The 15,884-nt window shown below is 43.1% G+C and overlaps 1 protein-coding gene across 1 annotated transcript; it reads right to left on the bottom strand.

Moving 5' to 3' along the window:
- Positions 1-968: 968 nt before the first annotated feature.
- Positions 969-14,968, bottom strand: gpr37b (G protein-coupled receptor 37b). The gene is made up of 2 exons (XM_026361224.1): positions 13,450-14,968; positions 969-5,548 (listed from the first exon to the last, which is right to left on the bottom strand). The coding sequence occupies exons 1-2, from the start codon at positions 14,500-14,502 to the stop codon at positions 4,730-4,732; spliced, it is 1,872 nt and encodes a 623-aa protein (XP_026217009.1). The 5' UTR covers positions 14,503-14,968; the 3' UTR covers positions 969-4,729.
- Between the last annotated feature and the right edge of the window lie 916 nt (positions 14,969-15,884).

Genomic DNA, 15,884 nt, shown 5'->3' with positions numbered 1-15,884 from the left:
CTAATTCTGTTACAGGAGGTATAAACAGTTCTGTTCTGCATACTTATCGCAAAGACAGACCCAGGACGTCGGCCGCTATCGTCATCGTTGTATAACACTTTGGATGCAACAGACAAAGAAGGAGCGATGAGGAGGGGAGAGACAGAGAGGGTGTGTAGGATGTGTTGGAAGAACCGAGCTCAGTGATACATTGCTGATGAATATTTTAAAGGGTCCTCTGTTATGTGAAGAGCAAGAAAAATTAAGACACTTTTTGCTGTATTACAGCTGCAGTAGGAGAAACCAAGATACGAGGACACACTGAGACTTATTCCCAACGAGAAATTTCAAATCACAGAAGGAAAGCTTTGAAAGGAAAGTGTCGTTCAGTGCTTTATGCTTTGTCAGTCACAGGATAGTTTTAATCTCCTTCATGAGTTTGTATAGCAGTGATAACTTGACACTGTGACAAGTTGGCCGCTCACCAGAACCGTCACATGACTGTGTCACCTGTCAGTTCATGGGATGTAACGTCAGCTTGTTTGTAATGCTGCAGGGTGAATCCTGAGTAGACCTACTACAAGACGCAATAATGCATCATTTTCAGCTTCAGCGTGGAAGCTGAAAAGGTACTCTGCCTGCAGAAAAGAAATGTGTCATGTCTTCAGTGGCTCTAGAGCACTTAGTCAAGTCAGAGAAAATAACAATTGTCATTACTGTGCATTATGGGGGCTGCAGGATCCAGTGATTTTGAAGACTGACACAAAGTCTGAATATCTTGCCCCTCTGCTGTATTAATTTTGACCACTTTGTTCTCTGAAGGAGTTTTATTAAATTGTTGGAGTGCCGTTTAACCCTAATTGTATCCTTGGCAACAGCCCTTTGGCGTGGAGGCAAACTCAAAGATATTTTTTTCTATCAAGAAGATCAAACAAAGCCAGGCAGACGACCTTTAACACATATTAATCAACACCACAGTAATGGTACATTTAGGATTTTAATACACAGTTCTCAAGATAAAGTTCTTTGATAAACAAAGGGACAGTTTTTTTGGCTATATAAAAAGCTATTTAGAAACCAGTGACTAGACTTAGAGACAATAGTGGTTGTGTGCTTACATTTTCAGGTATCAAATACAGACATATTTTGCTCAGAGTGAAGAGGATACTCACAAAGTTCAGAAGAAACGTCTCACTGACTGATTTACAAGAATCACTTCATCAATATTTTGAACCACGTTACTACACACTGAGCCATTTAGAATGAGCTATACTCCCAGAAATATGCAGGAAAAGGATAAATCAGGATTAGAGGTCAGTTTCCACTCGAGTCCCATCAAAAGACAGGTGAGAAATCCAGACGATGGTGAGTTAATAGGAAAAACTGGGCTGGTGCAAGGACATGCTGTAAACTGAGATCCCTAGACGATACCCTGATAGTGATCGTAATAAAAAGAGTTGTCAAACTGGTTGTGGGGCATTGCATTGTGGAGCTGCAATGTTCGTGTCCATTTTGCTCTATTAACTTGAGGAATGGCAGGCAGCACCAACCAGAGGCTACATCCACCAGGATCTCTTGGAGCTCATAAACTGGAGTTCATTAGAGCCAGCGTTGCAGTGTTGCTGCCCCCAGCTGTAAAAAGGATAAAGCACCGTTTACCCAAAGTTTCTCACTATGGTGAACACGTATATTTTGAATAGGACTGGCCCTGGGTGCTGACAACCCTTATATGATTTGTAGGAACACTTCTCTGTTCATTGATGGAGCTGAAGACAAACTGACCTCCATGCTGAGACAGACACCCAGAGATAGTGTGCTACTACCACAAGAGCACAAGAGACAGAGAGAAGGTGTTTGGCAGTGCAGAATCATATGCAAAAGATTCATCGTAATATACAGTATACCAATGAATATCATACCTGGGCCATCACAGAATCCACCACCATTAATCTTATAGTAGTTACTGATTTTTAAAATTATTGTTAGCACACAAAATAAAGGCTTTAAGAGTTGTTTTGGCCAAATAACCTGCACTGATACGTTTATGTGGTGGTTTGATTGTTTTGACCCAGGTCTGATTAGTAGCATTAAGAAAACAGATTTACAGTACAATACACTTTACACTGTGAAAAACATTTCATTGGTTGTCTTTAAAAACTCAAGTAATAAAACTGCAAAGGGTATTAGGTCAAGAATCAGGAGGTGAAGACGCACAGTTTCATCCTCGCCAAGTATTTGGCTTGGAAAAAAAACAAAAAAAAAAAACCAGCTCTTCAGATGCTGAGTACCACCTTCGCTCAAGCACGATGAGCACTGCTCGTGACACCACCTGAGAATGTGGAGAAATCTGGACCTTGACAGACCTGCTGCTGTTTTTGTTACAGTCGCTGAGCTAAAATTGGAAAGTCAGTGTTCAGGGTTGAGCAAACCGGCAGGTCTGGTCTTGCTTTTTATTGGATTTACTGAGTAATGGCAGCATTTTATTTTAGAGTGAATTAATCATAAATAATAGAAACAAAACATCTACTTTGTATTTACTATGAAACTGTAGTGATTATTGGTACAAAAATATAAGTCCCCTTATATTTACAGTTGAGCAGCTGTATGCACAAGGTTTGTAACTAAACAGAATTACGTATAACTAATATAATTTAACATGTAATTACCTAGTAAACGATGATAGTTATTGTATTTATTAATGTGATATAACAGAATAAAGCTAGTAATTACATTTCTGTACCAATACAATAAATACTGATTCATTATTGCATATATTGAAATATACTCTAATAATATTAAACATCAAGTCATTTAGAGTACTGTACTGTAAAATAAAATGCTACCATATTTATAGTTTAGCAGTTACTCTAAACAAAGGCAGTATTTACTGTGTACTCAAAGATTCAGGTGATCACTCTGAACTGTTTCTGTGGCAGCTCAGTGTAACTCCACATTGATTCTTAACTTCTCTTCCCAAATAACTGTAATCTGTCTTCTTGACCTGAAACATAGTACGCAGCTCAGTTACTTGCAATTCTAAGTCGAACCGATGGATTTGTTGTTTACAGCGCATTCATCATGAGAGCACCAAAGAAAGTGTACAGTATATATATATACAGCCCAAAGTGTAAGGCGTAACATGACACAACAATGTAGTGCAGATATTCAGTTTCAGTCCGGGCGATGCTGAGTCCATCCTTTCAATAATATGCCACTGTCTTATGTTCCATTACTTTCCAGTCTATTGATATTCACACTGGTCAGTTTAATCTGTAGTGTTTCATATGTTTCCATTCCACTCCATTTAAATCTAATGTGATTTCAATTAGTCCATTTCCGCCCTTTGAAATCCACTCAAGTCCATGTTTGTTGTCTGAGACCAGCCCAGTTACCTCTCAACGCCACATTTTTCAATATACGGCGTAGGTTTTTGTTGTGTACATCTGGATTCTCCGATGTAATATCCTCTTTGTTTTCTTCTTGCAAACTGTCATTACCTGCAAAAAAGCCCTGCACTAGTTTAATTACCAGAAGCCTTGTTCCCGTGTGTACGCCATTATATGAACTGATGATCTGCACATTTCCAGCTGATGTAGTCTGTAAACCCAGCACTTCTCTAGACAGTGTCAGCCTACTGGATGCTCTCTTTGAACATTTTTGTACAAGGTTGCTCTGTGACTAATTTGTTTAGTCCCTAAGCACATTGGGAGAATGGTTGGCATGAATTATTTCTCTCCAAAGATTAACAGTATAGAAGTTCCCATACTTAACTATTATTTGTGGTGGCCATGCACATACAGTTCTGTTAGGCTTAACAGAGCTTGTTATGACATATTCTGTACAATCCCTTCCATATGTACATTTTTCAGAATAAATATTATTACCTTTACCTGTCATTAATAGCATCAAGACAACAGTGTTTTCTTTTTGTTTTTCTGTATGGCAACAGGTTAAAGCTACAATATGCAACTTTTGGGAAACAAATGTCAATGCACTCTGCTCCATCCAGCTGCCTCTCCTCCTGTTAAGACATTATACTATAGACATTAAAGTATATAGTAATAGTCTTTTGTAATTACAATAAATAAGAATGCTATGAAACGTATCAGTCAAGCTGACATAATAGTTCTTCTTCTCCTCACTCAGAAACCTTTACAGTACAAAGACTCTGCTACCAGACTCTTCAGTAAGCCTGCACATATCCATGTTAAGATCTGTTTAGCAGCGTATTCTGACAAAAAGTCAATTTAGAAAAAAGCAAACTAGCTTAAATAAACTGAAAAAGTTACATATTGTAGCTTTAATTAAAATAAATTACACTGAGTCAAACCTCTTGTGAGGAACTGGGTACCAGGTTAGGACCAATCTAACTGGTCAAAGATATTTAGGCATATAAGGTCTACATGAGGGGGATTGTAAGTTTTAAAGGTTTCAGGCAGGACTGCTAAGAAAAATGTATTGACCCTGTTTTAAGAGCACCCCAGGGTGAAAAGAGTGAAAAAATTCTGCTTGTGTTAGATTTCTTGGGAAATAAAGATTAAACAGTTAGTGTAAATGTACAATAATAGAAGAATGAAAGTTGAGGACATAGGACACTGGCTGAATGTGATTATTCAGTGTCCAATTACTTCCATGCATCCATTTAAAAATGTAAATAGGCTAGTTAAGGCAAATCTCTCCTAGCCAAGTCTGAGAAATACTAGCAACAGGCGGATCTCAGGGATTTCCAACCCTGATGAGGAATGTCAGTTTAGCAGTTGGAGCCAGCAGGTGTGTAGTTACTCAGCTCCCTGCGGATGGTGCTGAATGGCGACAGCTCCAGCTCAGTGGTGCACTCGTGTTCGTTATCGTCACTGGCCGTGGCCGAGGAGGGCGCGTGGTTACAGCAGCAGCAGCAACAGCAGCAGTCTAGGAAGGCCCTGCCCAAGGGGCGGCACAGGAGGAGCAGCAGGGCCGGCGTTACGGCAGCCCGACAGAACAGCAGCAGCTGCGAGAGAAGATGGAGGACAGACATGGTGTGCTCAGGAACACCGGCCGCCATGTATGCAGAAACTATATTGCAGATGTTCTCAGGCACTACACATGCACCGTAGACTATTGCCAGTGCCACAACAGTGCAGTTCATCTGGCTCTCCAGCCTGATCTGCTTCTTGTTGCTGCGCACACTGGCCTGCTCTGCACGCCGAATCTTGCGTGCTGTCACCAGTGAGCACCCAATGGTGAAAAGAGTAGGAAGGCAAAAGTAGCAGCCAAAACACCACCACAGTCGGGCACCCTCATAAGTCAGGCCCAGCACATAGAGCATGTCCGGAAGTGACGTGGATATCCTGATAATGCAACGTTCAACAGGAGGCTCGTCCGGCATTCCTGTGTCCTCTACCACCAGCTGCCTGATGAGGAGCTCGGGAAGGGCCAAGAGGAGGGCACCAATCCAGATGACAGCCAGCTTGGCAGTAGTGGAGGTGCAGTTCTCAATCATCTCATAGTACATCTGAACATTAGTGGCTGCACGGAAGCGGTCGATGCACAGAGCGCACAGGGTAAAGGTGGTTACACCCAGAGAGGCCACCTAAGAAAACAGAGTAATTAGTAACAGTGTAGATTGAATGTACAGATATTTGTCTTGGTGGCTTATTTCATTTGAATCATGGCATGAAATTGTCGGCATGAGAATAGAAAGAAGAGAAGAGAATACTAGAGGAAATAGTAAGCGTGACAGTGAGCGTTGTGAAAGTGTGATAATAATACAGTCATTCCAGCTGACAGACAGCCTGAGCATTGCAATGCACGTCTGCATGTGGTAGGGTGTCAAGTCTCCAGACTTTAATAAATAAAAGAATAACAAGGAGCCGACAACATTATTTCCAGTGTAAAGAAGCCTGTTCCGTCACTGACATTATCTCTCAGAATCTTATAGAACGGCTACAGTCAAAAGATTCGCTTGCCTCTCGCCCGAACAAAGGCCTTCCAACACTTGACAAGTCAGACACCACCACATAAATAGAGAGCTGGACATCCATTAATGATATTGGCCTTTAGGTGCAGCTGACACTGGTGTAATTACAAGTGGCAGAGCAACAGAAGCACAATGGACGGCTGTAAGCTGCTATTACCACTGTGTAGTGTCCGTAAATGTGTGTGTGTGTGTGTGTGAGGGGACACAAAAGCAGAGATGGACAGAAGCTGAGGTTAAAAAAAACAAGGATCCAGCAAGTGAGAGGGTGAATGAAAATCACTGTTTCACTTGCATTTGCTCATTTAAACTCTTACAAACTAACAAAACTAACAACAATTCCTCCGTTTTCATGTGAATGTCTCATTTAACAACCGGCCGTAACAGCTAATTGCACGGCTTTACCTCCACATTCTTCAAAAACGCTGCAAATTGTCAGAAAGCACACACATTTCCTCAGCATCTGTTGGATTAACAGTTATGTTGGCAGAGTGAGCAACCTGCAAAATATTCCTCTGCAGCTGGAGTGTGTGTGTGTGTGTGTATGTGTGTGTGTGAGTCCTTACATGAACCAGTGTCTTCCATGATTTTGCCCCTAGCATCAAATTTGCCACTGATCTCCTCCATCTTCCATCATATCTGACCTTGCTTACCTTTTCTCTGTCAGTCTCTCACTTTATATCCCCTATATACCCCTCTTTTTTCTCCTCCTCTCCTCACCCTATGTTCCCTTCCTTCCTTTCCTCCCTCTAGACCTCCATTCATATCAAATTTAATTACAACAGCCAGCTTCCCAGATGGCCCCAGTAAGCCATGGCTTTAGTGCTCCAAACACATACTTCCTTTGCAGACATAAATGTAAATGCACTGCAAGACGGTCTGTGTATCTACGCCTGACATATGCGCACATGCATGCATACACTGACCCTTTAACACACCAGACTAATGACGGGCGAGCAAACGAAACAGCGAGTGGCGTAGGCAGACCACCCACAGACTCTGTGAGTGCATTTTGGAACAGGACGGTTCATTACCTGCCGTCACACCACAATCTTGTAACTGTAATTGGAGTGAATTGTTTTGCAATTTAGCCAAAGTGAAACAAAATTATTCATTAGCTACTTAAGTGAGTTATTTTCAGCACAACTTGGAATAGATTTAAGTCAAGTACATTTATGTGAGGGGTTTATTGAAACTCTGGAGGGATTAATCCTTCAGGTCATTTGGGCAGATGTCATATTGTGTATGCATCTGGCAGATATTGGCATGCTACATCCAGTCACCCATGATTGGAAAGCCAAGCACCAGAAGTCAAACCAAAACAGGAGACAGTGCTGCTAAGTGCATATGCTGTGTCTACACCTTTTATGATGGATGTGAAACACAGAAAATCTAAATTATAAAAGGCTCTGAAAAAAAGTTGCATACAGAGGATGCGTACAATCAATATTTCTTCATTTTAATAGCTTAAGAAGCCTCATATCACACTGTACATGAATCAATATACACATTAAGGAAACCCGTATTTCATTTGTGTGGATGTAAGTGAACATACAGACACACGTAACCATCCAAAACACATGGACAAGTGTATGCACAGGCTGACATGGCTCGAACAACAGGGTTGGAATGGCTTTAAAGGCATGGAGGACCAGAAAAACCCAGCTTTGATCAGTGTGTCAAGGCAGAGAGAGGAAGGGAAGGACGAACAAGCATGCCTTTGTAGTGGAGGGGGGATGAGAGAGAGAGAGAGAGAGAGAGAGAGTGCAAGAGTCAGTCCTGGTGGGGTGATGAAGCTGTGTGTGTTTGTGGAAGGGGGTTATGCAAATGAGGGAATGAAAAACAGCGAATGTGGAGGAATGGAAAAGGGGGGAAGAAACAGATGAGTGGGGGAAACTAAGAAAGAAAGAAACAGACAGTGCGTATAAAACAGAAGGACACATCAGTAAACTAGAGACTTTCCAAAGTGACAGGAAGCCACAACATCTCATTGTAACATTGGTATTATTAACAATGTTAATGTGGCATTTTTCCAAATAGCAGCCGTGACCCTGTCATGTTCATTTTACCTAGTGGCAAGATAACAGGCCTGTTAGCCTCAGGGATGGAAATGCTGCTTCTCAAATATTATTCATGAAGTCTCCCCACAAATTTATGTCCCTGGCCAGATAATCCTTTATGAACTGCAATTTGTTTGTAACAGATTTAAAGCATGTTTCCTCCTTTTTTTTTTTTTTAAGTAAAACAATAACTAAAGCATCTAATTATAGTTTGCCCACTTCATATCATCTATTTCTTCTCAACCTTGGATGTCAAGGGTTAAAAAAAAATAAAAAAAACATAAAAATCCTTTTATTTACAACACCTGTTTTTTAGGTACTAGCCATGTATCTGCACAGCAGGTGAGAAAGACATTTCCCCTGGTGCTGTTTTTAATATCGGCCCATTAACTTCCTGATTAAAGGTCCTGCGAGCTGGAGGCACAAAGGCCTAGCGGTATTAATTGGGTTTTAACAAGGACTGGTGGAGCCTGTGTGGCCGTACTGTGACTACAGCCACTGTCAGGGTAATAGGTGTTATCAGGTGATGAATGGGCCAGTGTCCAGAACACACACACACACACACTCCTTATAGTAATGAGTCAGGCAGATAAAGGGTTACTCCAGCTGCAGTCCTTTTGTAGGTTGAATGTGTGACCCAGTGCAGGCTCCACAAGAGCATAACTCTAACCAAGGAGGCCCAACCACTGACAGCCACCATCCGTCTCACAGCTGGCTGTGTGTCTGGCAGCAACAAACAAGTGGCGTGGGCTGGCATGCATGTATTTGTGAGTGTGTCTGTGCACGTCCACATGTATGCAGGTTTATTATAATTCATATTTCATTGCGGGTTGGCGTATGTGAGTAGGGTGGATGGTGCAGGCACATGAGTGTGTGTCTGTGTATGGGATTATGGCAGACAGACTGACTAAATCCATCCTCGCGGGGTGATTAAGATTCTTCTCCGACGATGTAGGATGTACAGAAGGCATAATGAGTAGAGGTTCAAAAGGCCACAGCTTCCTAGCTCCCTCTCTGTTACTACATATATGGTATGATATTGTATTCTATTTTAGGAAATGTGCTTATTCGCTTTGTTGAGTTGGATGAGACAATCAATACCACTTATCACCTACCAGCACTTCTTATGGTCACTTTTTATTTTATGACTCACGGCTTCTTTGATTCATTTAAAAAGGGGAAAGTGCAGAAATGACGAGTTGTGGCTTTAAAAGGCCCCAGGTTCCAGACAGGCACCATAAATATTGTGTAAGAATGGTCTTTGTGCCAAGATCGTCTACTGTTTCCACGCTCCGAAATGAACTTTCAGTCGATTCTTTTTCATTGTATGGCAAAAAAACAAAGAAACAGTCAGGAACAAAAGATCCATAGAAATCACAAATAAGTAGGGCAGGCGCTCACAACTGTTCTTCTTGCTTCTTTCTTTTTCTAAATTAAATTAACAGCAACAATCTGCTTGTAGTCGTCTGCTCTATTCTGTTGCTCTTTTACAGCCTGTCTGACGCAGTTGCTTCCAGACAATAAATTTCTCTTCCATTAAATTATATCCTGACCTGTGGCAGATTTCCTCTGCAGATAAAAAAAAGAAAAAAATCAGTACAGTGGCTGCTGAAAAAATCTTGTTCCAGGTCATTGATTCCTGCCTAGAAGTGTTACATTGGCTGGAATACAAAATGCAATCGCTTTTATTTTCTTTTCTTTTGTATTCTGTGAAGGCTGGCTACATGCCGCCCTGCTCTCTGTTGACCTGAAACTGATATGCCGTTCTTCTTCATTCCACCGACACAACTAATTCATAATGAGAATCATTCCATGCATATTTCATATTTACATGGGCAATTATCAATTTGGGTAATTGCATCCAACAGCAAATCTGATCTCCGTTCATGATGTTGTGTGGTCTTGTCTCATCATATAAAACACAATATCTACTCATCCATGGACAAAGAGCTGACTGAATGGACTCACCATCATGCATTATGTAGAGCTGCTAATTATATACTCTCAATAATTTACATATCTTCCAATTAACTATAATTCATGCATCTAATAGATGGGCTGAGAATGCAAAGGGCTCAAGACCTTGAGTGTGTGTCTATGTAAGACGTGTTTATGTGTTGCCATAGTGTGTCTATTGCAGTGTGTGTGTGTGCATGTGTGTGCCCAAATATTTTCATACTGTATGTAAGTGTGTGTGTGTGTGAGCGTCTTCCCTTGAGACTTGCCTCTAATCACAGATAGCTGGTGCAGGGAGAGAGAAAGAGGCAGAACAGCCATGTGCAGTGATCAGTGGAGAGAAGGCCATCCCACCCATCTGGAGGATCAGCACACCCTGTGGGACTGTGGGTGTGCAGCCAGATCGTTAGCTGGCTAAGTGGAGAAATAAGCACAGGCCTGGATACCTATAGCTATATATAGTGAACTATTTTCATCAGTGTGTGTTTAAATAATAAGGAGTTGGAAATCTTTGAAGGCTCACTGATTGGTAATCGTGTAAGTGATCGTTTTAAAGAATTGGATTACTAGAAAGAAAACTGTAATTCCAGTAATTAGGCCTACTGGTGTTGAGACATGCAAACTAATTCCTGCATGTTCCTGCAGTGAAACTACTGTAAATGTGTTGTAGTGACTTAATTACTTGAAAGTGCATATTTGTGTATGTGCATGTGTGAAAGTGTCAAGCTGATGTATGTGCTGCCATTACCACCAATTCCGACACAATACTTGGTCAACCTCTGGTCCTTGATGTCTCCATGCAGCCCTGACTCTCCCTCTACTTCTTCTCTCTCTCTTTCGGCCAATCTGTCACTGTTGTCTGCCTCTTTCCTGCTCTGCTTCAATAGACTGTTTCTTTTCCTCCCCGTCTGCTGTAGCCCACTTTACCATACCATAGCATTCACAACCTACAGTTTGTGACTACAGTACACGATGCAGCACTGTAGAGGCCGGATGTATAAATTAAACACACAAATAGTTCAGTGATAAGTTCATGAAATGAAATATTTGTACTATGGCTCAGAAGCATATGGTAATATATAGCCAGATGTTGGTATTGCTAACAAAACACTAACAAGAGAATGTGTCCTTATGGAGTTGTTAAATTTATGTCCCATGATCATGACTGGCAATTAGCTTTAAGTCGGATTACAAAGAACGTGTGAACACATAAATATCCGTCTCTGAGCCGGACAGTTCACAGATAACTCATTTTGCACCCACTCACACACTTTGCATGTAACATGCGTACTGCACTAAGTAAATAAGTCTTATCCAAATCGACTGCCAGGTGCAAAAACCCAATTATTGCCCATTAGTTTTGCCTGATTTTGCTTCTCTGCATCATTGCCTTAACGGATCATGTGCATTGACAGCAGCATGAAACAGAAGTGTATCTGAAATAATGCAGACTGGCTCTAGTTCACACTTTTATTTTGTGCTGCATTCTTGCAATTTCCTCGCTGTATTTGCTCACATCTCACACCTGAAATTGCTTTCTCTTTGTGGTTTGGAAAATTCTACACTCGATCAAACACTGAATAAAACAAGGTTTAGTGAAGGCAGCGCCGTGGGAGGCTCCTCTCTCTACAGACATTATCTATACCACCTTCTGATTATGAATGCATGAACACGTGAAGTTGGGTATCGTATGTGTGTGTGTATGTGTATGTGTGTGAGAGAGAAAGAGTGTGTGTTGTGTGCAGACTGAGTATGCGTTCCTGCGTTTCAGGCCAAATGTTCATGTCCTCTGAGATGAAATTTGGGTTAAGTGAAGAATAAAGTCACTCCATAGGGCGTGTGTGTGTGTGTGTGCGTGTGTGTGTGTGTGTTTGTTTCACTGAATGTTCCACAGGGAGAGAGTGAGCCCCGGGCTGCATTACTCACGGCCTGTTTTGACACATGCATGCGCACCGACATGCACACATTGAATCCACTGCATACGCATACAGGCCCTCTTGTACATGTCCTCCTATGCTTGTGAGGATGTACTTCCATGTACTTAAAGCATTTTATTAAGGTTATTAAATAATATCCTGTGGTCTTTCAGTAGGTCATAAGCAAGAGCAGAGGCAGGGGTTCTGTTTCTCCCTGATCCTCCAATAATTAAAACATATGCACTCACAAGGTGTTTGCCACATACTGTGCAATAGATAAGTAGCACATAGAGCAGATGATTATGTTTGCTGCATGTAGCCAGTGAGGAGGGTGAAATACAGTTTATTAGCTGTCTCCACTTATTAAATGGAGTATTCACACTGACACAGACTGTCTTTATAATCATCTAGCTGTGATCTGCTTTCTTGCAGAAACATTGTCTCATTCATAAACTTAGGGCTACATCATGCTTTTTTAATTTAGCTGCAGAAACTGATCCATACCTGGGAATAATTTGAACAAATTTCATCTTTCGTTAAAACCTAAACTCACCTTCTTCAAATTACTAATGTATGGAAACAATACAAGGCACAACAAAGAGATCTCATGTTTTCTTCCTTCATTACGTGACAGCCCTCCCTGCCTGCAGGCTTCATAGAGTCCAGAGGGTGGAGTCAAGCTTGAATTGTGGTCACCTGTTCTGGCTCGCTGCCAAGCTATAGAAGTCCTTCTCCTCACATCCAGCCTCAGACGCCACGGCATTAGTTCGCTGCTGTTATTTTGATCTGTTGTAGTCTAGTTTATATTATGTATGGGTTGGGAGAAACCTATAAAACCATGTTCCCTCTTCTTGTGCCAGTTTGTGACAATGACCATTCAAAACAAGCTTACGACCCCCTGAGCCGGAATCCACTGATCCGTGCAAAAGACATTCACCTTCAGGCCAACCTGACGCTGGTGTGACTGCAGTTAGCATTAAGGAAAAACATAGTGAAAGAACCTGTCTATCATGTCTCCTCCACTCATGAACACAAGTGTGTGAAAAGCAGACAAACAAGGAAAGGGAACGTCTGTGTGTGTGTGTGTGTGTGTGTGTGTGTGCAACAGCAGGTTATGCAAAAGCATTGAGTTACAGTCTTACATCCTGATCTGTATTCATGTGTGTGTCTTGTCTACAAGCTTTGAGCTGAAGCTCTCACTCTCCAGTAGCAGCAGGTGTGCAAATGACAGGCTGTCCTTCATTTTTGGCTGAGGTGACATTGGATCGCTGTCTACTTAGTGGCCTGCTGAGCCTTAAAACTGAAACCCAACTCCTTAGGTTGGTAACGAGAGAGAGTGGAATTTCATTTTTCTAGCCTAAAGTCGGACAGATTATGTCTATTGTTGCTGTAGAGGTGTGATTACAATCAGACAATGTGGGTTATATGTAAATGACACTGGAGGAGCCCCATTTACCGTCTGTCATCCCTGCAGAAGACAAAATTGCCTGTAGGCATTGCTTTAAAACATTATACCAACAACAATATTAAATATTCAGGGGAGACTAGAAATAGAGCACAAAACATATTAAAGACCTAGAATTACCTCCAGGTAGGGCACCACTTTGCAGGTGAACTCCCCCAGAAGCCAGGACTTGGTCAGCTCATGGAAAACCACCATGGGCAGGCAGAAGAAGATGAGCACAAAATCCCAGACAGCCAGGTTCGCCAGCAGTGAGTTGGAGATGCTCTTCATGTAGTAGTTCTGGCACACGATGCACAGGATGGCAATGTTGCCCGCTATCCCCACGAGGAAAATGACCCCGGACACGCACGTGATCGCGTACGCGCCGTAAGTCTCACTCGTCACCGGATAAAAAGGGTTCTTGATCTCGTCCCCGAAGTCCTGCGAGCTGGGAGGGGTGATCGGCGTGGCGTCCCAGGGGTTCTCCTCCCTGAAAGTGAAGAACTCGTTCCTCCTGGTGAAGAGGTCAAAGGGTAGATCGGTGGAGGTGAGGGCCACCGGCTTGGGGATGGGTTCCCAAGGCGACGAGTGAGCTTGAGCCATGAGCACTGAGCTTTTGTTCAGCCGGTTTCTCCCCCTCTTCCAGGCTTTCTTCTGCTCGTCTTTTGTGCCCCTCTTGTGCCTGTCACCCTCATCGGGCCCCCCTCCTCCGTCTCCGCGGCCCATTGACGAGAGCTTAACCGCATTGTAGTGTCCACCTGCTGGCGTCCCCGTACTACTGAGACCGCCATTCAACTTTATCCTCTTATTATGGTGGCGCGTCGGGTCCCAATGTGAGACCGCGTTGGGATCCTCCACGGGTATCACAGTCCTATTGAAGTCGCGTTTGTTGTGTCCAATGCGCCTCGTTTCTCCTGCAATTATCCGTTTCCAGGGATGAGTGGAGTTAAGGGTCCCTCTGGTAATTGCCCGCTGCGCCTGCAGCTCCGCCGAGGACGCACCTGTGGCGTATCCCGGCGAGGGCGCGCGGTCTCTGGCTTTGTTTTCCCCGAGTGACCCATGGAAAGTCCTGGCAGAGTGTGCGCTGCTGTTGCTGTCCTCTTTAGTTCGCACTTCTCCGTTGTTCCTCAGAGATAATAATACATGTGCATGGGCCAATAACACAAGAAACGTCCTAGGCGGCAGAATCTGCATGTTCCGGGAATTATTGAGCGCAGTTTTAATCCTCACAAGTGCATCCTCATACCTCTGTAGCAGCGCGGAGAGACTCTCCCATTCAGTCAACACCCATGCTGGGAGCAGCACTGGGAGCTAAGTAAATTGCTCCATTCATATCACGAGCTCTGCAAACTTGCAAGTTAGATCCCAATAGTCCTTGTCGTGCTGCAGCTGCAGTATTCTCCAAGCAGCCTCCTCTTCCAGGAGTCACTCCCGCTTCCAAAGTCTTGGCATTACCGAGCAGGGCAGCGGATCAGAGTCTGGATCCGGAGAGAACCAAGCGAAGAGAGGTAGAGAAGGAATTGTTGCATATCCACGAACATAATCCGCAGCCCATCCAGTTTCCAGCTGCGGCTGAGAGCATCCAGAAAAGGCAGATTCTTCTCCTCTGTGTCTGTGCTGGTGGTGCGTTAGTTCAGTGGGTTGGGTCGGCTGGCAGCAGCAGCAGCAGCAGCAGCAGCAGCGTCAATGCGGTGCAGTCCGGGTATAGCCCACTAGGTTGTCGTGCAAGGGAGTGGAGAGAGAGAGAGAGAGTGACAGAGAGGCAAAGAGGAGGGGTGGAAATCGGTCGCTCCACTCTCTGTTTCTCGTCCCCTCATCCTCTGTTTCCAGTGTCTCTCCTCCTCCTCCTGATTTTCTTCTCGGGCAGCACCGTGCACTGCAAGAAAATGGACTCCCCTAGCGGCTAACCCCGATCTGTCACTCCTCATCCATCATGGAGCATCCAGCAGCCCCCTTCCAGACTACGGCTACAGCACCCCCGGCAGACAAGTCAGCCACGCCCGTCGAAACGTGCTAATAAATATATTACCCAGTTTTAGATTTTTACGCACAGGCGGCGCTGTGATATCGACGCACTTGGACAGCATTTAAGCAGATGAATCTAATCTAATCCAACCTAATCCAATCAGAAACTATCAAGAAGGGATAGTTGTGTTTGCTTCCAATAAAAAACCCTCTTTCATCTTTATTATCTTAATGTGATCCACCAAGTTCATCTGTGACTTGATAAAGTTGCACTGCTTAAATGCTCCTATTTCCCCTCCGGTCATGTATTTATTATGGTTAAGAAGCGGATTCATTATTCATGGTATTTATTATTTTACTGCTGCAAAGTTACTACTAGAAATCTGGGGTTCTCCTGAAAACAACCCGTCAGCAGCTCTGACAGATATATTTATAGTCTTTCTCGTGTCCCAGCATCCCTCTTCAGCCATAGGCCCTAGAAATCATTCATGTCCACCTCCCACATACTTACTGTGCCAGGCTGCCAGCATCACAATTTCTGAAAGTGATCTTCATCTGGTTTCTGTATTGATCTCACTGTAGGAGATCTGGACATCGATTGTGGCTTATTC

The sequence above is a fragment of the Anabas testudineus genome, chromosome 23 (assembly GCF_900324465.2).
Source record: "Anabas testudineus chromosome 23, fAnaTes1.2, whole genome shotgun sequence".
In the NCBI taxonomy this organism is placed as follows: Eukaryota; Metazoa; Chordata; class Actinopteri; order Anabantiformes; family Anabantidae; genus Anabas; species Anabas testudineus.
Note: the sequence above shows the minus strand (reverse complement) of the source record. Positions and strands in the feature narration are given on the sequence as shown.